A 23137-nucleotide genomic window follows, 5' to 3' on the forward strand; every position below is an offset into this window, starting at 1 on the left:
CTACCGTGCGGTGTGAACCAGAGTCAGACCGCTTTGTGTGTGGACAGAAGCGGGGCTTGCGCTCAAACCTGAGACACAGCCCAGGCCTAGTGTGTGGTGTGAACCGGAGTCAGACCGCTTTGTGTGTAGACGGAAGCGGGGCTTGCGCTCAAACCTGAGACACAGCCCAGGCCTAGCGTGCGGTGTGAACCGGAGTCAGACCGCTTTGTGTGTGGATGGAAGTGGAGCTTGTGCTCAAACCTGAGACACAGCCCAGGCCTAGCGTGCGGTGTGAACCAGAGTCAGACCGCTTTGTGTGTAGACGGAAGCGGGGCTTGCACTCAAACCTGAGACACAGCCCAGGCCTAGCGTGCGGTGTGAACCAGAGTCAGACCGCTTTGTGTGTGGACGGAAGGGGGGCTTGCACTCAAACCTGAGACACAGCCTAGGCCTAGCGTGCGGTGTGAACCGGAGTCAGACTGCTTTGTGTGTGGACGGAAGGGGGGCTTGCACTCAAACCTGAGACACAGCCCAGGCCTAGTGTGCGGTGTGAACCAGAGTCAGACCGCTTTGTGTGTGGACGGAAGGGGGGATTGCACTCAAACCTGAGACACAGCCCAGGCCTAGCGTGTGGTGTGAACCAGAGTCAGACCGCTTTGTGTGTGGACAGAAGGGGGGCTTGCGCTCAAACATGAGACACAGCCCAGGCCTAGCGTGTGGTGTGAACCAGAGTCAGACCGCTTTGTGTGTGGACAGAAGGGGGGGCTTGCGCTCAAACATGAGACACAGCCCGGGCCGGCGTGCAGCGTTGACTGGCCCTGCGTGTGTGACTGTTCTCCACAGCGGGCGGAGATGAGGGGGCCTGCTATCGACTGGGCTTCTCCTGTCACTTACCTTGGGGCCTGTCATCCCGCTGTGGGCCTTCACCACAGATTTCCAGCCGCCTCAGGAGATGGCTGAGCAGATGCAAACTCCAGAAGCTCCCTCCCCGCTCCCAGCCCCCTCTCCCTGCCGCTGGCGAGATTCAGACAGTGGGGCTGCGAGCTGCCTCCCAGGGACACAAGATGCGGAGGAGATACAGTTCCCTCAGCCCCCCGCCTTTTGCCCCTCCCTCTTCCTTTGCTAATTAACAGTACACGCCAGGCATGCTCGGCAATTAATTAGCAGCACGGTTTAGTCATGCTGCCAGGCTCTCCCGTCTCCCCTCCCGCAAGGAGCTATCATAGAGGCGTCAAGAGCCGGCTTCAAAACAAGTTTGACATTTCATTTTACACACAGCCAGGCCTGCGCCAAGCAGCCACTGCTGCAAGGTGCGGCTGCTGGGGACCCAGAGATGGGCTCTCCCTCCCCTTTTTCCTCCCTCCCCTTCCCCTTCCCATCTCCCCACTGCCCCTGTGCTCTCCCTCCCCTTTCTCCTCCCTCCCCTTCCCCTTCCCGTCTCCCCACTGCCCCTGTGCTCTCCCTCCCCTTTCTCCTCCCTCCCCTTCCCTTTCCCATCTCCCCTCTGCCCCTGTGCTCTCCCTCCCCTTTCTCCTCCCTCCCCTTCCCCTTCCCGTCTCCCCACTGCCCCTGTGCTCTCCCTCCCCTTTCTCCTCCCTCCCCTTCCCTTTCCCGTCTCCCCACTGCCCCTGTGCTCTCGCTCCCCTTTCTCCTCCCTCCCCTTCCCTTTCCCGTCTCCCCTCTGCCCCTGTGCTCTCCCTCCCCTTTCTCCTCCCTCCCCTTCCCTTTCCCGTCTCCCCACTGCCCCTGTGCTCTCCCTCCCCTTTCTCCTCCCTCCCCTTCCCTTTCCCGTCTCCCCTCTGCCCCTGTGCTCTCCCTCCCCTTTCTCCTCCCTCCCCTTCCCCTTCCCGTCTCCCCACTGCCCCTGTGCTCTCCCTCCCCTTTCTCCTCCCTCCCCTTCCCCTTCCCGTCTCCCCACTGCCCCTGTGCTCTCCCTCCCCTTTCTCCTCCCTCCTCTTCCCCTTCCCGTCTCCCCACTGCCCCTGTGCTCTCCCTCCCCTTTCTCCTCCCTCCCCTTCCCCTTCCCGTCTCCCCACTGCCCCGTGCTCTCCCTCCCCTTTCTCCTCCCTCCCCTTCCCCTTCCCGTCTCCCCACTGCCCCTGTGCTCTCCCTCCCCTTTCTCCTCCCTCCCCTTCCCTTTCCCGTCTCCCCACTGCCCCTGTGCTCTCCCTCCCCTTTCTCCTCCCTCCCCTTCCCCTTCCCGTCTCCCCACTGCCCCTGTGCTCTCCCTCCCCTTTCTCCTCCCTCCTCTTCCCCTTCCCGTCTCCCCACTGCCCCTGTGCTCTCCCTCCCCTTTCTCCTCCCTCCCCTTCCCCTTCCCGTCTCCCCACTGCCCCGTGCTCTCCCTCCCCTTTCTCCTCCCTCCCCTTCCCCTTCCCGTCTCCCCACTGCCCCTGTGCTCTCCCTCCCCTTTCTCCTCCCTCCCCTTCCCTTTCCCGTCTCCCCACTGCCCCTGTGCTCTCCCTCCCCTTTCTCCTCCCTCCCCTTCCCCTTCCCGTCTCCCCACTGCCCCTGTGCTCTCCCTCCCCTTTCTCCTCCCTCCCCTTCCCCTTCCCGTCTCCCCACTGCCCCGTGCTCTCCCTCCCCTTTCTCCTCCCTCCCCTTCCCCTTCCTGTCTCCCCACTGCCCCTGTGCTCTCCCTCCCCTTTCTCCTCCCTCCCCTTCCCTTTCCCGTCTCCCCACTGCCCCTGTGCTCTCCCTCCCCTTTCTCCTCCCTCCCCTTCCCCTTCCCGTCTCCCCACTGCCCCTGTGCTCTCCCTCCCCTTTCTCCTCCCTCCCCTTCCCTTTCCTGTCTCCCCACTGCCCCTGTGCTCTCCCTCCCCTTTCTCCTCCCTCCCCTTCCCTTTCCCGTCTCCCCACTGCCCCTGTGCTCTCCCTCCCCTTTTTCCTCCCTCCCCTTCCCTTTCCTGTCTCCCCACTGCCCCTGTGCTCTCCCTCCCCTTTCTCCTCCCTCCCCTTCCCTTTCCTGTCTCCCCACTGCCCCTGTGCTCTCCCTCCCCTTTCTCCTCCCTCCCCTTCCCTTTCCCGTCTCCCCACTGCCCCTGTGCTCTCCCTCCCCTTTCTCCTCCCTCCTCTTCCCTTCCCCGTCTCCCCACTGTCCCTGTGCTCTCCCTCCCCTTTCTCCTCCCTCCCCTTCCCTTTCCCATCTCCCCACTGCCCCTGTGCTCTCCCTCCCCTTTCTCCTCCCTCCCCTTCCCCTTCCCGTCTCCCCACTGCCCCTGTGCTCTCCCTCCCCTTTCTCCTCCCTCCCCTTCCCCTTCCCGTCTCCCCACTGCCCCTGTGCTCTCCCTCCCCTTTCTCCTCCCTCCCCTTCCCTTTCCTGTCTCCCCACTGCCCCTGTGCTCTCCCTCCCCTTTCTCCTCCCTCCCCTTCCCTTTCCCGTCTCCCCACTGCCCCTGTGCTCTCCCTCCCCTTTCTCCTCCCTCCCCTTCCCTTTCCCGTCTCCCCACTGCCCCTGTGCTCTCCCTCCCCTTTTTCCTCCCTCCCCTTCCCTTTCCTGTCTCCCCACTGCCCCTGTGCTCTCCCTCCCCTTTCTCCTCCCTCCCCTTCCCTTTCCTGTCTCCCCACTGCCCCTGTGCTCTCCCTCCCCTTTCTCCTCCCTCCCCTTCCCTTTCCCGTCTCCCCACTGCCCCTGTGCTCTCCCTCCCCTTTCTCCTCCCTCCTCTTCCCTTCCCCGTCTCCCCACTGCCCCGTGCTCTCCCTCCCCTTTCTCCTCCCTCCTCTTCCCTTCCCCGTCTCCCCACTGTCCCTGTGCTCTCCCTCCCCTTTCTCCTGCCCCCCACTGCCCCTTTTTCCTCCCTTCCCTCCCCTCCCCTTTCCCCCACTACCCTCCACTCTCCCTTCCCTCCCTCCCCCTTCCCCCACTGTCCCCACCTTCCCTCCCCCCCACTGCCCCGACGTGCTCCCTCCCCTTTCTCCTGCCCCCTGCCACCACCTCTTGCCCTTTTCCCCTCCCTCCCCCCACTCTCTCTCCCCTTTCCTTGCCTCTTTCTCCTCTCTCCCCTCCTTCTCCTCCCCTTTCCCTGCCCCCACTACCCCTTTCTCCTCCCTCCCCCACTGCCCCCATGCTCTCCCACCTCTCCCCTTTCCTTTCCCCCCCACTACCCTGTACTCTCCCTCCCCTTTCCCCTCCCCCCTACTGTCCCCTCACTCTCCCACCTCTCCCCTTTCCCTTCCCCCACTGCCCCTGTGCTCTGCCTTCCTGGCTGCAGACAGCCCAGGAGGAGGTTCCCTTTGAAAGCACCCCCACTTGAGCAGATGGGTTCGGGGTTCCCCACAGCCGCAAGGGACAGCCCATTCCACGGTGCCGTGTTCCTCCGGGGCTGCTCATGGCCCAATGAGGACTGGACTCCCCCCCGGCCCCCACTGGCAGTGTGCTGAGGGGCTGGCTGTCGGGCCGGGCGATCGCCTTTGGATCCAGGGTGCAGCCCCGGAGGCCGCCCTCCGGAAGGCTTTGTACCAGGAGCGGGCGAGGAACCCAGCTCAGAGCAACCGTTGGTTCCAGTCGGCTCGGGCCGAGCCTGCAGCCGCGAGGGCTTCTCGTGAATGCTGCTCCGCAGCCTGCTCCGGGCCTCTGGGGCGTCTCATCCCTCAGGGCCTCTCCGGGGACGGGCTGCTGGAAGGCCCCAGGGGAGAGAACACGTGAGCCCTGGGGGCTGGCGCAGGGCCAGCGCCGGAGCCCAGCATGGCTTGGAGCCCAGAGCGCGACGCTTTGCCAGCCGTCCCTTCAGCCAGCCGCTGGCCGTTAATTAAACCCTCCCCGCTCCCTCTCAGCCAGCCCACTCGCTGCGGAGGCGTGCTCATTAGGAGAGCCTGTCTCGCGCCGGCCGACCCTGCCTGCCCCAAAGCAGCTGCCGCCCCCACGCAGATGGCACCCAAAGGGCTGCGCCCAGGCAGGGGCCGCGCGCTCTCAGCATGTGCCTGCCCACGGCTACCCAGGAAAGAAGGGCTAAGGCAGCCCGTGCTGCCTGGCGCCTGAGGGTCGGAGCGGTAGTTACTTGCTGAACTGCATTTCAGCGTGAAGGAAAGTGATTGGTGAGTCCTCTGGTAGCCTCTCGGGTTGGCTGCCACTGCGCCCGGTTGCTGACACGCCCCGTTTTAGACCAGCTGAGTGCAGCTGCGGCCCCTCCCTGCCCCCCGTTATGCCACAGCTGTCCCCTCACTCTGGGCCTTCAAACACCTCCCTCCTGCCCTGGCACACCCACGGCTTCCCCCATCTCAGCCCTGATCGGCAGCACCCCGATACTCCCGTCCAGGGGCCTCGGCCAGCCCTGACCTCGAGAGTCTCAGCCACTTCGCTGTTTTCAGCCACAGAGCTCAAAGTGCTTATAGATGGGGAAACTGAGGCATGTTGAGGGGAACTGACTCACTGACGGTCACCCAGTAAAGCAGGGGCAATGCTAGGAACTGAATGGGGGGGGTCTCCTGAGATGTAGTTCAGTGCCCTATCCCCTAGGCCACACTGCCTCCCAGCGCTAAACTTTATAGATGGGGAAACTGAGGCATGTTGAGGGGAACTGACTCACCTATGGTCACCCAGTAAAGCAGGGGCAATGCTAGGAACTGAATGGGGGGGGGGTCTCCTGAGATGTAGTTCAGTGCCCTATCCCCTAGGCCACACTGCCTCCCAGCGCTAAACTTTATAGATGGGGAAACTGAGGCATGTTGAGGGGAACTGACTCACCTATGGTCACCCAGTAAAGCAGGGGCAATGCTAGGAACTGAATGGGGGGATCTCCTGAGATGTAGTTCAGTGCCCTATCCCCTAGGCTACACTGCCTCCCGGCACTAAACTTTTCACTCCTATCCTGCAGCCCCCCGATTTCCCATGCAGCAATGCCAGAGCACCACAAGCCTGTCAGCAAACCCACAATTCCCACGCCGTGTACCTCCACGCGTGACAGGGCTCACACCCCACCCGTGAGTGCTGGCTCTGAACCTTTACATCTTTCGGCCTGCTTTGACTCAGACTGAGTTGAGCCAGTTTATGGCGAGAGAAGGGACCCACTGCTCTTCAGTCGCCTCTGACAAGGACTGGCAGTCGCTCAGCCCCTCGGCCTGCAGGGCCGTGTAGGTCTATGGGGCTAGAGCACTCAGGAAACGGTATGTTTCATTGTAAATCCGCCCCTCACGTCCCCATGCCTGACACGGAGCCTCACCTCCCCCAACGATATGGGGCCGTGGGCTGGGAAGTCCTGCACTGAGTCCAGCAACCTTCCCTCCCCAGTGCAGGAGGCAGCCGCTCTGGGGGCAAGACGCCAATCCCTCTGCAGAGAGGATCGTGGGGGAACAAGCGAGCACGGAGGAACATTTGACAAGTTCAGCAATATTGACCACTGAAAGTGCCTCTTGACAAAATACTATGACTTAACTGATGATTTTGTAAAGAAAAAGTCTAGAAAGAAAACTAGCTGAATATTCTTTTTCAGGTAGAGTATGTTTCTTCAGAGGAAGTTAACTTTCATGTGTCCAAGGGTATGTCTATACTACATGGCTCCATCGACGGAGCCATGTAGATTTGTTTGTTCAGCAAAGGGAAATGAAGCCGCGATTTAAATAATCGCGGCTTCATTTAAATTTACATGGCTGCCGCGCTGAGCCGACAAACAGCTGATCAGCTGTATGTCGGCTCAGCGCGCTAGTCTGGATGCTCCCGCACTGACCTGAAAGCCCTTTATCGACCTCCCCCGTAAACTTCATCCTATGAGGCATAACATGGCAGGACCCAGCACTGTCTAGCTCATCCCTGTAGATGTGCAGCACAGATCGACACATTTTATTTTTACACATTTTTCATGTTGGCTTAATGCAAATTCCACTTCCCTCTAGGCCAGACGTTCTCAAACTGTGCTCCAAGCACCCATTCAGGAGGACCGAGGAACGGTTGCTCTGGTTTTGTTATAAAGCGCTCTTATCCAAAGCACTTGACACTAAGTAGTGAAAGGTGCAAACACTATTTGGAAAGCTCAGGAAGTGGTCCTTCGAGACCCTGTGCAATTTTCAGTTGGTCTGTGAAAAACAGTGAGGCTACACAGACAACCAAGGTACCTCACATGCTTTCCCGTTACTTATTACTTATAATAGAGGAGGGGGAGGAAGAAAAAAGAATGAAAAATGGGAGGGGTGGGAAGAGTGAATGGTGGTTTTGTTTTTGTTTTGGCTGGGTCCCAGGGGCAACTAACAGAGACCCCCCCTAACTGTAGCAGAAGAGTTAAGCCAAGGCACAAGCGAAAAATACAGGGTGGGAAGGGCTAAAACCAGCCGTTTTGGAGGGGGGGGCAACATGCCAGCAGGTTTGTTAGGTCAGCAGTGGTGGGGCCTGCTAGCTCAGACACCTGCTCTAGGGGTGGGAGGGCAGCCACGTTAAAGGACCGGATCTACAAAAGACAGAACCCTTTGGCCATTTTAATGGGCTCTACAGCAACCTACTGATTTCCCCCGGCTCGAGAGCCAGCCCTTGGCTTGGCTGTCATGCGTGTTACCCCTTGCCTGTCTTGCCTCTTTAGGGTGTGGATTCTTTGGGGGACCATAGCTGGGTTTTGAAAGGTGCCCTTGGAATCGGGCATCTACAGGAGATCAGACTCGTTAATCATAATGGCCTTTGACTCAATGAGAATCCCAGCCCAGGGCTTTGTGTGTGTTTGCACAGCGACTAGAACTACAGGGCCCCTCTCGTGCTCAGGGCCTGTGGGCACGAGGACCGTGGAAAGATGAAATAGCAACCGAAATGGAGCACCCAGGGCCAAGTTGTCTCAGGAGCAGACGGCTGGCAGGGTCCTTCTTTCTGCACCAGGTGGTAAGTCCGTTCACCCCTGGCCTGTGTCCTTCTCCCACCTCCAGATGGCTACCCGCGAGAGGAGATTATCTACCGCTGGAGGCGGTACTCCATTGAAGTCTCCGACCAGCGCACCTGGAGACTTTACCAGTTTGACTTCACGGGCTTGAGGAACACGTCGGAAGTTCTCAGGACAGGGGCTGGTAAGGCATCCGGGCCCAACAGAACCACTGCTGTGTTACAAGGGGGGCCTCCCCCCAGTTCCAGAGAGCACCTGCACGTTGTGGGAGAGGGCGGTGTGGTCAGGAGATTGGTGGGAAGCACCAGACGGGGCAGGTAATAGCAGGTAGCGGCACAGCCAAAGAGGGGTGCAGCGAGAGGCAACCATAGGGAGATATGCTGACTATAGCACATGGAGAATGGCAGGAGATGCAGCGTGTAGCTAGGCACAGTAGGGGTCAGTAGGGCACCGATAGCCACTCGCAGCCTGAGGATGGGGGAGGAAGGGGAATGGGTCTAAAGAGTGTGGTTAGGGACAGCATGAGGGCCATACAGAACGGGAGTCAATGACTAAGAAGCAGAGGAGTAATAAAACAGGGCCTTGTCTCAGGGCAGCTTCCATGTCTGAGCCACTGCAGAGTGTAAAATGTCCTGGCTGAAGTCATAGCAGTAGCATGGTGCTACCCTATCCTCAGAACATTATGCCGAAGTTGCTGTTAGTCACGGATGCAGCTGGGGGACTGTAATGGGGTGGACCAAGCCCTGAGCCCAGAAAGAGCCATAGAGAAGTCCTCCTGGCCGGCTAGAGGGGCTGGGAAGAAACCAGCCAATCAGGGGCCAGGAAGGACTAGATAAGAAGTCAGTGCAGTTGCAGCACAGACCAGAAGGAGAGAGGACCAGGGGTAACTGACTGGCCTGAGGGAGCAGCTGCCTGGGGAGAGCTGCTTAGAGACTATGAAATGGAAGATAAAGCCCTGAGCTAAGGCAAAGGAGTTGTCCCCAAGAGGGGAAGCCATTCATGTCCAGAGCTGGGTAACAGCCTGAGAAACACACCCAGAGAGACACTCTACAGAGGGCACCGGGACGGGCCCCTCTTAAGCGTATACCCCAGAAGGGGCGTGTGATACGCAGGAGTGGACTCGGCTGGAGGGCTGGGTTGCTGAAGAAGCTTTCGGCTAACAACCTGAGGCAGTGCAGGAACCCACCCTCGGCCAGACGGGGGCGCTCCCGGGAGGTGAAGGCTGACCCCGCTACAGGGACACGCTCTGTCTGAACGCCGGTTCCATCTAACAGCCGATCTGCAACATGCTGGCTGCCCTGGGCACACACGAGTTGTGGTGATGGAGATAAGCAAATCTCTGGAGGCGAAGGCAAGAGCGGGGTCTAACAGCTGGAGTGAGCGGAGAGATGTCAGGACCCTGGGTTCTACTCCTCACCCTGCTACGAATGTGCTGTGTGATTCTGGACAAACCCCCGACCTGCTCTGGCCCCCTGAATTCCTCCCTGCAAACTGAGGGCGAGAATAGGGGTGAGGGTGAAGGGCTAGGGGAACCTTCCCGGAAAGACTCTGCCGAGGTGCAAAATTTGTAAATGAACATCCCAGGAAGGAGCAGGGGAGAGTGGGGAACGCCGGGGGGGACTGGAAACCTACAACTGCGCCCTGACAACGTGAGGAGCAGCACAGCCCTTTGGCTAGCGTGTTGGCTGTTTAGAGGCACACGCCTCCGGGCCTGGGCCTGGTACACGCCAGCCCGTGCTCCCAGAAGCCGGCGTGAACGTAAAGCCGGCTTTGCAATGCCGACATCACCAGGGAATGGAGATTTTTCAGCCCCCCAGCTTCCCCCGTCATCAGTTGCCCCTCCCCAGTGGAGCACCCGGGAACCTGAAATCCTCTGGCCCTCCCAGTCTCTGCCGAGTTCCCGCTGGGCCTCAGGAGCACGATCGCTTTATTGTCGGGGCTTGTGTGCATTGCCCGCGGAGCAGCAGGTTCCAGCCCTGCCGGTGGCTCCGCCAGGGGACTGGGGAAGGCCTGTGCCTGGAGGGAGACTCCTGCTGAGCAAGAGAACACAACTACACTTAGACAAACTCGAGCAGCATCGGTGGCACGTGACTCCTGCCCGTTGGGTGAGGTTAGCCCCTCTCCCCACCCCCCTCCCCACTCTCCCTGGCCCACCACAGCTCCGAGCCCCCTTGTCGCGGAGAAACCTGGCCAAACTGCCCCAGGCCACCGGCCAATCTGCCCTAGCTACACGGCCCATCGGCTCTCCCGCTCTGAGCCCTGGGCCACCGGCCAGCTCTGAGCATTGGCCCAACCTGGCCAGGCCACGCCACCAGCCAGTGGAGCTCCACGCTTCAAGGGTCTGGCCCAAGCTGCCCCCGCTGGCTTTGGTGGAGAGGGGAAGTGATGGCAGGGCCTGGGGATAGAGCCTGGATAGGACCACAGCCTGGATTAGGGGAGGCCTAGCCTGCCCTGGCCTGCAGCACCCACCGCTCAAGTCGAGCAGAGCGGGGCGCATCCGCGACAGGTACATCCCAGCCATGTGAGGGACCTGCCCCGGATGGGTTAGCTACTGCAGGCCACGCGGCTGCTGCCCCGTTGGGATGGGCCTCGTGAGAAATGGGCAGCCGAGGGGGCGCAGGGCCGACTCGTGAAGCAGGGGAGCTTGCCGTGAAGGTGAGAAGGTGGCCCCAGCTACGCAGCCGCAGGCCTCATGATCAGGAGAGCGCCCCTGCCGGGGGAGAAGAGGGGACTGACACCCCGGCGGGTGCCGTGTGGGCAGCACACGATTGCTGTAGGAGGGCTGAGGCAGGGGGCTGGGAGAGGGCAGCAGGTGATTAAAGAAGGCTCCACAGAGGGCAGGGCCTTGTGGGCAAAGGAAACCAGCGAAGGGGCTCTGCAGGAGAGGCGTTGATCTGCGCGAGACAGAAAACCCTCCGGCTCGGACCTTAGGAACCCAAGTCTGTCTCGTCACCCCGAGCGACGTCCCCGTCAGTCCGGCACTGGAAACGGAGCATTTCAAACTCCAGGAAGAGGGCCAGGACTGAGCCGTATGGAGAGCGTTGCCTTCGGTCTCCCCCCAGAGGGTTCCTCCAGGATCAGCAGGACCAAAGACTCTGGCAGGACAATCCAAACAGGGCACTGCTGCAGTGCTCCTCCTTGGAGGTGCGAGATCTGCCCCCCCCCGGGCGAGCTGATGCTGCACCGTGGGAAGGGAAATGGCCTTGCCCAAACAAACGGCCTTTCCCAGCGCCGTGCCTGGCGAAAGCAGCCGGCCAGGGACCCGCGCGTATGCGTTAAACCCTCACAAAGCGCGGCCTGATGCCAGCAGCGCTGGGCCAGAACGCTCAGAGGCCAAAGTGAGCAGCTTGGCCGCCCAGGCAATGGAACTAACGCAAGAGGGAGGCTGGCAGGTGGAGACGGACAAACGGCCGGGCCGGCCCATGTGATGAGAACAGAGCCTGGGGCCCCTAGCCAGGGCCGTGCACACAGGACAGGTGGATCAGCTCCATTCAGCGGCCGGGTGTGTCCCCCAACGGCACTGCCAGGCACGCAGGGTGGATCTGGGGCTTCTGGCCAGCTGGGAACAGAGCCCTAACTTGCATGGACCATGCGCTCTTGCCAAGGGATGGTGCAAAGGCCAAAGGGAGACCGGAGTTCCCAGAACAGGACTAGTTGCTGGAGGAAAGGGCCTTCAGTGGCTGTTAGCAGCCTCATGCTCAGGGGAGAGTCACTGCCTGAAGCTGGGAGGGGTGACGTGGTGGATCGCGCCATAACTGCCCTGGTCGGGGGATTCCCCCCAAAGCTCTGCTGGCTACCGGCTAAATGGGCCTTTGTCTGATCTAGCACAGCAGCTCCTTTGTTCTTAGCCCCCTGCTTCCTCTGTTCAAATGCCTAGAGTCCCATCTTCCTCCTTCCCCCCCACAGCCCCTCTCTGCCCCGCCCTGGGAGGGCTGGCTCTGTCCTCTCATCCCCAGCGGCCCCTCAGGGAGCGGGGCTCATCGCGGTGCCATGGCCGCGGCGTGCTTGCGGGTGACACCAGGAATGGCGTGGCACAGCCACGGGGAGCACGTGATTCCGTTCGGATCCACTGCAGTCGGAGGCAGCGCTGTCTGGTTCCAGGGCGCCTTGCCGGGCGAGGCCGCTGTGGCTCTCTGTGAATGTGCACGAGGCTTTGGGAGTCAAACTCCGTCCCCACCCAGAGCTGCTTACATTCTGCGGGAAAACAGAACTGCCATCCCCGGCCAAGCCCCTGGCCCAACACTCCGGAGAGGGACAGCATGGACCGGGCTGGTGGGAAGGCTGCCCAGGGGACGCGATTTGGAGGAAAGGAAGAAGGTCGTCAGCGGCGGAGCTAGGACGCGGGGGTCAGTGACCCAGCTGGTCCGGAGGGCAGGGGAGGGGTGTGAGATGGGAAGTTGTGCTTCGAGGGCCCGGCTCCTTTGCAAAGCAGTCATTGGCACCTTCAGGCCCTCTGGTCATATTAAATGGTCCAATATGGAGACCAGCCACAAACGTGCCATGTGAATTCAAAGGTCACGTGGCCCCCAAGCTCAATGGAGCAAGACAATGATCTCTATGAAGGGAGTTTATGAACAAGCATGGCCTATGGGTCGAGCTCTAGCGCATGACCCGGGGAAAACTGGTTTTTGCTCATGGCTCTGCTACAGACTGTGTGCCTGTCCTTGGTCAAGTCCCTTTGAATTTCCATTCCCCAGCTGCCCAGTGGGGTTAGTGCTTTTTTACTTCACCAGGCTGTTGTACATCATAAGTATTTAGCTACATTAAAGCGTGTGAGGGGCTCAGACAGTATGGTTTGTGGGAGAAGGGGGGGGGGGCTGTGTAAGAATGATAAATGCCAGGAATTAAAAGGGGGATTAGACATCTCCACCTCCTTTTGTGCTAACCTGCCTGCCTCTTTGTGGCCTTCTCCTAGGGGACTATATGGTCATGACGGTTTCCTTTGACCTGAGCAGGCGGATGGGCTATTTTGCCATTCAGACCTATATCCCCTGCATCCTGACAGTAGTTTTGTCCTGGGTTTCCTTCTGGATCAAGAGAGACTCCACCCCCGCCAGGACGTCTCTGGGTAAGGCAGATAGTTCTGTGCCTTCACTGCTGCTTGGCTCAGGCAAGGTGCCTACGTACCTTCGAGACTGAGCGGCAGGTGCTGTTGGACATATTACCCAGCATCCTCGCTGCTAGGTGCCCTCATGTGGACCCTACCGCCCCAGACAGGCCTCTGTGCAGTGCACCCTCGCCCTCTCCAAGCCGGTGACAATGGAGGGGAAGGGCCGACTGAACCCGTCCACCAGCCCTGGCCCTCACCCGCCTGGGAGAGTTCTGTCACTAGCAGCAACATCCGGAGAGCACAAGAGCTCTGTGGTGCACCCTGTAGGCCAGTACTTTGTACCCAGCGGGGCCCCAGCCTGACACTGGACTCTGGGAAGGGGTTGAGACTCACCGGTAGGCGGGGCTGCACACACTCAGATGAGGGCCCTGTTCATTGCCTAGGCTTGCTCACCCGCCCTGGCTGTCTCTTCTGCTGGACAGAAAAGGTCGTTTAACCCTTTGATTAGGCTCAGAGCCATCTCCATTTCCTGCCCCGTGGAGTCTCCACTCCGTGGCGACTTCTCCTGGTGTAGCGGGAGGTACCGTTTAGCGATCCTCACCGCCTCTAGCACATCTGCTCCCATTTCCAGGCTCTGAGCTCTATTTGCATGCAGCAGGGTCCTGTGGGAGATCTCCGCTGACCATGGAGAGACCATCAGGACTGGACAGAGTTGGTTGCAGCCTGACGACAAGGGCAAAATGGGACCCAGTGATTCAAAGAGGCCCCGAGCCTCAAGCCCTTTAAATAGCCTCCAAAGTGCCTCAGGACACACTCCGGGTGGCTCTTAGCCCCGCCCCTTCCACCGGAGGCCCCGCCCCTACCAGGGGCACCAAGCCAGCGTATCTCCCCCACTTGCCCAGAGGCCTGGCCTGGCTCCCCTGCCTAGCTGGATGCTCTTGCAATCTCTACAATGCCCCATCCCACATACACACAGAGTGGGGAGTTTAACGTTAGCTTCCACGGAGAAATAGAGGCCAGGTCCATGCTAAGCTTCCAAAGGAATAACAAGCAGCAGGCGCTGCGTTCTGCATGGCTGGAAAAAGCAATGTTGCTGTGGAAGCTGTTCCAAAGGCAGGTTTCCACCCCTGGATTCACCCAGGAGGGGCACCCCCTGTGGGATGCAGAGCGTCCACATTGGCTCCCTGCGAACAGGTCTCAAGACCCCCATACGAGATACAACCCCAGTCAAGCCTTTGCTCCGCACCCCCGTAAAGTCCAAGGGAAGACATCCATCCACCCAATGGGCTTTGGATGGGGCTCTGACTGCACAGGCCAAATTTATCCTGGGTGTCAATTCACTGATGACAGGAGAGTTACAAGAGTTTGGCCCTTGGGGGGCTATATACTAACTTGTCCCTACCAGAACTACACCATCATGTTCTCCAGGAATTTCTCACTCATCACAAGGCTTAACCAAAAATCCACTGCCCAGAGCCTAAAGTCTATCAGCTGAGACCCCTTTTGGTCACTAAAGGGTAATCCATCCAGTGGAAAATGTTCATTGTGGCTGCATAGATCCTAGAACTGGAAGGGACCATAAATCATGGAAACGGTTTAATTTTGACCACAATTGACACAAGCCTTCCAAATACACTTTAGTATTGTTTGGGAAAGTTTGGGAAATACTTAACCCCAGCTGATACCGTTTATGCATGTTCCCGAACTCCTTTGCCTGCAGTTAAACAAAAGCCTATAATCCCATGTCATTCTGAGTTTGTTTGTACCATGCAATACATCAAAGCATTTGTCCTCTTTTGCAGAATGGGCTGTTCTGAGAAGCTTTTTCCATCTGATATTTTTATGAAGCTCTACAAATAATAAGACCCTACCTCCTAATTACCTAACATATATTTTTGATGTTATCTGCTTGGCTGGAGCAGTTAAATGTAAAAGAAGTTCAATACAACTGTAATTATCTTATTACCATTACTGAATCCAATGACAATCGACGTAAGCCACATATAAGAGAAATGATTCTGTAGAACAGCTTTAGGGTGTCCTGTATGAATACATCATGTGCTAACAAACCAAGAGTCACCATGAACTCTTACGTAACCTCTCCATATAACTACGCAACTACCGAACGCCTAATCAACCCCCCGTTGAGCTATAGTTAGTCCTAAAATAGTCTCGGTCCTTTGGAAACAGTTGAAACCCGTTTATTCTCCCCTCAGAACCTTGCTGATGTGTTTGCTACTTTGTGGCTACACTTGGCACTGTCGCAGCTGACGGCTTTGCATAACACCGCACCTTCCCTGTGGTGTTCACATCTCCTTGTTGCACAGGGGAGGGTGGCTTCTGGAGCTGGTGAAAGTACCATCATTTTAGGAACACGGTGTCCCATGCTATGACCCGTCAGCTAGTGATAGGGGACACTTGAAGATACTGAGCTGATGCATGAGTTCGTATGTCCATCTCCCCCTTTGCACTCCCTTGCCACTGAGATGGCTGGTTGGACACAGAATTGCTGTTCTCCCAGAAAGGGGGAGAATGGAGTGGGACCTGGCCAACGGGCTGTGCCTGAAGAGGACACTGTAGTCTGGGGAGCAACGTGAGCCTCGGAAGGGAAGTGATGGAAGAGAGGCACCACTGGAGGAGGGTGCCCTGTGCAAGAACTGAGCTAGTTCCCGGACCGGCCAGTAGGAGGCACCACAGCGATGACCCTGTGTGACGGACCGGGCCGTGTCTGGGCACAGCTGAGGGCATCCGCTCAGGGCGAATTGCTCACATCCGGGGCTCCTTACAGCCCCCAGACTGGTGACCTCTCCAAACAGGCCACAAACCAGTCTCACAGAGCGCTTCAGCTGCCTGCCTGAAGCCTCACGAGCAAAACCCCTCTGACACCCCAGCAATATCCATGCCCCAGATGGCCCCGGGCCTCATACACAGGTGGGGGGTCCTAGCACCCAATCCCACCTACCCCGAACAAGTCCTGTCCGGTTCCAAGAAACCAGCCACAGATCCCTGGTCAATTTACCCTCTGGACCTTACCCACAAATCACGCTGGGCTAATCCTTTAGAATCTAAAACTAAAGGTTTATTAACACAAGAAAGAAAAGCATGAGAGTAAGGTTGTTAAAGAATATTACGTTACATGCACCGAATCTCCCAGTCTTCGATGCAGGCTCTAGCAGAGATGTTACAGCTGCTGGTTTAAAAGTTCTTGTTGCACATCCTATCATCAGGATGGGTTCACAGGTCTTCCGGGCTCTTCGATCCCTGCAATGCTGCCTCTGGGATGAAGTGCTGAGCTGAGAACAAAATGGCATTGACCGCATGGCCTCTTTATACCTCCTTCCTGGCCTCTTCTTGTATGCAGCAAGTCACCTGGTCAGAGGCCAATCTCTATGTTCCCTGCTGGCTGCTCTCAGGTGACAAACCCCATTCTTTGGGTGTGTCCATAGCCCATTGAGAGCCATTGTTCCACAGGGCTTCGCTACTCAGCCTGTCCATAGCAATGCTTAACCACATTCAGAGAAATATTCAGCTTCCACACAGATTACAGATTCCTACGTACACACATAGACATTATATACTCACATAAATAGCGTACATAAGATCAACAAACAATAAGCTCCCATTCAATACCCCACATGGCTCCCTTTTATACCAATTTCTGGGGCCAACACCCCCACCTAGGGGTGCAGCAGCGATCTGGCTGCTTCCCTCCAATTCAGTAATGTGACACCCTGTCTGGGCCATGAGGAGGGGAGTGTGAGGTTTCTGCAGGGGAAGAGGGCACATCGTAAGGCTAACAGCTCAAACCCTCCACCCAGCAATGACCGCACGACACGCAACCGCATTTGCAAATCCGGGATTGGATTCACTGCCCACGTGAGAAGCGCCCTAAAAACAAATAAACCCAGAACTCAAGTCAGCACGAGCAGACGCCTCCTCCGTCGACACTGTGGGAGATTCCAGGAGAACCTTGTGATATGATATTATGCCTTTTTATGGGAACAAAGAGGTCTCCCTTGCCTCTTTGCAACCTACTGATTACAAACTGCTTTTCTTGTGTGCCCCTCTCTCTTCTCACGTGCAAACTTTCTGCAGCTTCAGATGGACTCTCGGGAGTCTTTGCAACATTCACAAGTAGCTGTCTGTTGCATGGGCTTGTTCCAGGTTCAATGCTAAAAGGATTTGTCATTCTTCCAGTCGCAACTTTTAATAACATCTTGGACAGCAATTTCATCAGCAGTCATGCGCCCTTTGATAGCTCCTTTGTGGAGATCTGTGGCTGAAGGCTGATTCCACACATTTGTCATAGCTGTTACAGCTGCCTTTAAATGTGCAGTCAGCTAAGATTTGGGCAGAGACTTATCTTTTGTGTAAGGAGGCTGCTGCTTCCCACACTCCTTGGTGAGAGGTTGCCTGGTGGCCAAGTCATGCCATCCACCCCTGAAGAGAGTGGCAATCCAGTATATTGCTCTCTATCAACTAGAGCATGATATATGGCTGGCTTCTGCTACATTTACATAATCCCATCTAGCATGACCATGCTGGAAGTCAAAGGAATCATTTCTGCAAATGTCTCTAGCTTCATAGACTTATTATCATCTCTTACTGGGGTTACATAATCCATCTGTAGTTGGGAGAAATCTGTTATATTTCTGTTCTGGGAAAAGTATGAACAGATTTCTCCATGGGTAGCACAAGTGATGGAGTGATTGGATGCTGTTCATGAAGTTTGCCAGGTCGTTCTGTGTTTCCACTCCCTTTTCTCTGTGGGTACATCCACACAGCAGTGTTATTTTATTCCTAAATAACATTGTGCGTGTCTACACTGCAAGCCATTATTTCGAAATAATGTCGAGCTGGAGGACTTCTTACTCTGACTCCTGGTCACCTTCATTTCGTGAGGAGTAAGAGAAGTCGAAGGAAGAGTGTTCTCCCTTCGACTTTCTGCTGTGTAGACGATGCCGAAAGCTGAGTTAAGCTATTTCGACTTCAGCTACGCAATTGACGACGCTGAAGTTGCGTAGTTAATGTGACTTTAGCCCTGCAGTGTAGACGTGCCCTGTGTGCCTTCTCCACATCTTCAAATGCTTCACTGCATGGTGGAGCTTGCTCCAAGATGCATCTCTTCTCATCACCTGGGTGAACAGCATTGTTCGTGGAATTTTCCACTGCCAAATGTGTCAAGCAATTCAGCTGTCCTTCATAAGTCTGTTAGTTCTAATGCCACAGTTGTATCCTTTCCCTCTTAGAGCATGGCCCATCAATGTTGGCTTCCTCAAGGATGTCCTCAAACCCGCTGTCCTGCATCACGCTGCCTATATCACCCATGAAATTCATTGCATGGCGCACGACGCCCACCTCAAGGTGATCGCTGTCAACTTTGTTTGTAGTAGGACTACTCAACTTTGAAATCCCTGGGGGCCACAATGGTACCCACAGCACATGCTGAGGGCCGCAAGTTAAGTGTGGTTGCATATACATGCAAATATATATGCAAATATATGCAAATAGCTTCTTTTACACTGACGGGCATGAATACAAAGATTAAGGCAAGACTACCCAGGTCCCATTTAAGTCAGCTCTGATGATATTAATAAAATGAAACATTTACCCAATTTCCACCCAGATGACAGCACTTTTCATGAGCAATGACAGTCCAGGAATTTAACTACTGAAATGCATATCAACAGAAGACCATTATATTGACATTTTTGTTTGGGCTTTCCCCCATGGGCTGCGTGTTGAGCCCCGTGTAAACCCAAACCAGGCGGCGGGCTGCAAACAAACAGGCCATGGGCTGCATGTTGAGTAGCCCTGCGCTATACTGTGCTTTCCAGTCGATTGCTTCATCCTACATGACATAGGTCCAGTCTTGGCCCTGAGAGTGGAACATGACCTGGCAATATTTCATATTGCAGCATGCTGTATTAACATCAGTTGCAAGTGCAGTAATCATTAGAAAGGAACTCACATAAAACAGCAGACAAAACCTTATTCTCAGATCAGTCCCGTCTAAATATAATGACAAATACTTAAATGCATTTCATGGTGCATGCGAACTCAGGCTGTCATGCAACTACCAAATTCGGCTTTGCCCGAAGGCAAAAAAAGACAGGAAAATGCATAAAATATATCACCAGGGGTCAAATATTTCCCAAACTTTCCAAAACAGTACTAGTTGGAGTACATAGCTACGTTATGAATTGCATTTGGAAAGCTTCTGCCAAGTTTGGTCAGAATTAAACTATGTTGCTCCAAGGTATGGCCCTTTTTTTGATTTTATGTTTGTTTCAGAGTGGCGGGCTGATAATATTTAAACATTCCATTGTATAGACAATGGCACCACTTCTGGCATCTATATCAGTGACGGGCAACCTAGGCTAGTGAGAGGGCTGCAGGAGTGGCCCTCCATCACAGTGGACCACACGATTGTTGTAACCAAGAGGGTAGTTTTGCGTACATAGAATTTGCCGGGGCTGCCGACTGAGCCGTGGCAGCTCTGTGATTGGATGCAGAGGGAGCACCCGGCTCTCACAATCACTGTTGTGTATGATGACCAGGAACCTCACTTCATGTGCCCTTGTTTACATGCGTGTCACTTGAGTGACACCAGTAGGGAAAAAACGACACAGATGGGAACCAATGGAATGTGGCAACCCTGCACATGGGTGATGGTAAACAAAATGTCTCACGGGCCACACAGAACCCCTCTGGGCCTCATCCAGGCCATCCACCACTAATCTATAGTCGCCCTGGTGATAACTATCAGATATGTGCCTACTGTGTGATTTTTTTCCAGCTGATGTGCCATCTTAACTCATTATAAAGACTCCTTTATCAGTCTGGCTGGTAGAACTATCTGTTGCTGCCCCCTCATTAGCACAGCTCCCCCTTGTCTTCTGGCCTAGGAAGCTGTGCAGCCGTGTCTTTATCACGGCGTTACACAGGGACAAGTTCTCCACTCGGTTACAGGCAGCCTTTGGTGGAGCCGTGCTAGTGATTCGGTATCGTGCACACAGACCAGTCGTACCTCCATGGAGTACGGCCGCTCACCTAAACAGCACAGGGCTTGGCTCAGGCACACTCCACAGACCACACGGGGAACAAACACACGTCGCTGTTTTCTCCGCTCACTTCTTTAGAGGCCCCTGCCATTGGGAAGGACATTTGACTGTAGCCCACAAATCAGGTGGCAGTGAGATAGCCTCACAGGGATTCCCTAGTGTGACCCACTTAGGGCAGGAGGATGTGATGCCCTCCTGAGGAGACAGTCACATTAGCTTGATGACACCTGGCACCCAGAAATAGTGGTGTAGTCGTGGTAACAAAGGTAGTGCTTGAGGCAAACCACCCGAATACTTACCCACAGAATCCTGAAGGCTTTTTACCCTGGGTAGCCAGCCCCTCCTGACACACACACCCCTACCCCGCATGCTACCACAGTTACTCTGCTATTTTTAGCATGCTAGCTTGAGGAGATGTCATGCTATTTTTAGCTTGTCTCCTCGAGTGGGGAACCATTCCCCGCCAGCTCCAGGTGGAGCCATACCCCTCAAGTCACAGATAGAAACCCAGGTTCTAACTCCACTAGGCAGTGCTGCTCACCTCCCAGTTATTGAAAAGCCAAGTCACCGGAAGCCCAAAGATGGACGCTCATCGGTGACTTTTGGTTGCCTGCGTGGGACCAGTTCTCATGCACAATCCAACACCAGACTCTTTGCCTCGTGTCTCTTCCAAGCGTTTCTTGTTGACAGTCCATCTTCTGTGTGATCTGTCCGGCTCTAGGTGGTGCCCTACATGGATAGGGCACTTCACAGACAACAAAATTACACAAGATCCTTGCCCAGAGATGCTTCTAATCTAATTTTACCGATAACCTAATGAGTAAAGGCCTGGAGGATATGGTCGGCTGGGACGGGCGGGGGGGGGGCTGAAGGAGTTTGGGGGGAATGGCACAGCAAGGGGACAGAGCAGGACAAGAATTACCAGATGGCTTTCAGATGCTAACACCAGCTCCTTGGGATTTTCCAGAACGCTCCCTGCCCAGACGATGCATATAACTGCACACGCATAGCTCACAGCCCACTGGAAACGGCTGCGGCTCTTCCCAGCACACACCAGGAGCATGGAGGAAGGGAGCACAAGCTGCTTTAGAATTCTTTCCCCACTCTGAGAACCCTCTCCAAGATGGTGGGCTCCAGATTTAGACTAGAACTGGATCCTTTTGTCTTTGGTGAAAGAGTCCTGGGGCAGCTGCATGATTTGCCCAGATGATGCTAGTCTTTGTACATCATTAGAATCTTAGAGCACTAGAACCGGAAGGGACCTCGAGAGGTCATCGAGTCCAGTCCCCTGCCCTCATGGCAGGACCATCTAGACCATCCCGAGAGATGTCTAGCTAACAGGTGAAGCAGGTAAAACAGCAAGACAGGGCCCTGGGCATGGGAGCTTGCACACACAAAGCTGCAAGGAAAGGGGTAGGGCATTGTAGGGAGGCTTACAAGACCTGCGTGTGTTTTATTCCTGCTTGGGTGTGTGCACAAGGCCAGCACTTTGAAGAACAGCCACTGGTCTGGGGTGGTCTTGGATGACCCACTGAGGGCATGACTGAGGGGGTCAGGGAGCACTGCAGCTCCTGTTGGAGGCTCAGTCGGCACCTTGGAAGATCTGGCCCTCGGTGTCACCAGCTGCATTCTCAGAGGCACCCCCAAATCAGTCGCCACCCCCCCCCCCCCCCCCCTTGGAAATGTTGGCCCTCACTTTGAGAGACGGGCCTTTGGAATTGGTGACGCCCAGAGCTCAGGCTGGCCACGTCTCTTTTCCTTGTAAGCGGAACACATTTGGCCAATAGGCACAGTGCCCTCGCAAGATCATGTTTCGCAGAGTCCCCTTTTGGAATAGAATTACACTTCAGGAGAAGGCCCTCCCCGGCCTGCCCCCTCCACCAGCCCCACAACAGAACCGTTACCGAAGAACCGCCCACCCCCCTCCTCACCGGCCAGCCAGGACGCCCTGGCTCCCGGTGGAGAGTCAGGGAAAGAGGAGAGCTGGAGCCACGGGGAAGAAGGGCATGGCTGCTGGGATACGTAGCCGTGTGGCTCTTCTCCCGGGCTTTGCCCCTCCTGACAGTGCTCTGCACCCCCACAGGCATCACCACGGTGCTCACCATGACCACCCTGAGCACCATCTCCCGCAAGCACCTCCCCCGAGTCTCCTACATCACCGCCATGGACCTCTTTGTCTCCGTCTGCTTCATCTTCGTCTTCGCTGCGCTCATGGAGTACGCCACCCTCAACTACCTGGTGGGAAACAAGAAACCCCCGGAGCACAACAGCAAGAAACCCAGACTGGTAGGCAGGGGCAAGGTGGAGCGAGGGAATGGGAAGTTATGGCCCAAAGTAGGGATGTAAAGGACTAGTTGACTATCCGATAAGCAAATGCTTATCGGATAGTCATCAGGATAGTCTATTAGACACACACACACACACCCCGCATTGCTGCCTCTATCAGATAGAGGCAGCAAAGGGGGAGAAGAGGGGAGTGCTTAAAAGCAGCAGTGCTGCATGCAGCCTGGGGTCAGCTGGGGAGTCACATGACATTTCAAAGCGGCAGTGTCGCTTGGAGCCCAGGATCAGCTGGGGACTCCCCAGCTGACCCCGGTCTCCGTGCAGCCTGCCAGCTTTGAAATGTACAAGAGTCCCCAGCAGGGGCTCTTGTGCATTTCAGAGAGGAAGCGCCGCATGGAGCTTGGTGCCAGCGAAGGACCTGGAGTCAGCGGGACTTCCTGCTGGCCCAGGGCTCCACTTCCCGCTGGCCCTGGGCTCCCTGCCGGGGCTCTTGTGCATTTCAAAGGCGGAACACAGAAGTGCTTATCGACTAGTCGATATAGTAAATTCCATCGACTACTCGACTAGTAAATTATTCGCTAGTTAACATCTCTAGCCCAAAGCCTCCGCAGTGTGGCAGGGCGTAGGAATGTTACAGTCTGGTGTGCGCAGGGAAGCGCCGTGCGCCTCAGCTAGTGACACAATGCATTCACAAGGCCTAATGGGGCGGAGCTTGTTCTCGTGATGGGGTGCTTGTCCAGGGAGTGCCAAAGGGGGAGGGGCACCCCAAATCAGACTAGGAGGGAGTGGTGCTCTGCAGACTGGCACAAGGACAGGCTGTAACACTCCACAGAAGCATGATGGTGCAAGAGACCAAGCTTAGGGATTACGTGTCAGAGGGGCTGGCCAACACCCAGAGCGGGTGGTGCTTGAAGAAGCAGAGCTCTAGGAATCAGGGGTGGCAGGGGGGTAGCAGTGCCTGTCAGGCC

At 56.3% G+C, this 23137-nt stretch overlaps 1 protein-coding gene across 1 annotated transcript in view; it reads left to right on the forward strand.

Moving 5' to 3' along the window:
• LOC102455925 (gamma-aminobutyric acid receptor subunit gamma-4) overlaps nt 1-23137 on the forward strand; it is a 74852-nt gene that overhangs the window by 45658 nt on the left and 6057 nt on the right. Inside the window, exons 6-8 of the mRNA XM_006136293.4 lie at nt 7819-7956; nt 12688-12840; nt 21970-22172. Of these exons, the coding sequence (XP_006136355.1) occupies nt 7819-7956; nt 12688-12840; nt 21970-22172 (494 nt within the window). The remainder of the gene's footprint in view (nt 1-7818; nt 7957-12687; nt 12841-21969; nt 22173-23137) is intronic.

Source organism: Pelodiscus sinensis, chromosome 13 (genome assembly GCF_049634645.1).
Source record: "Pelodiscus sinensis isolate JC-2024 chromosome 13, ASM4963464v1, whole genome shotgun sequence".
Classification (NCBI taxonomy): Eukaryota; Metazoa; Chordata; order Testudines; family Trionychidae; genus Pelodiscus; species Pelodiscus sinensis.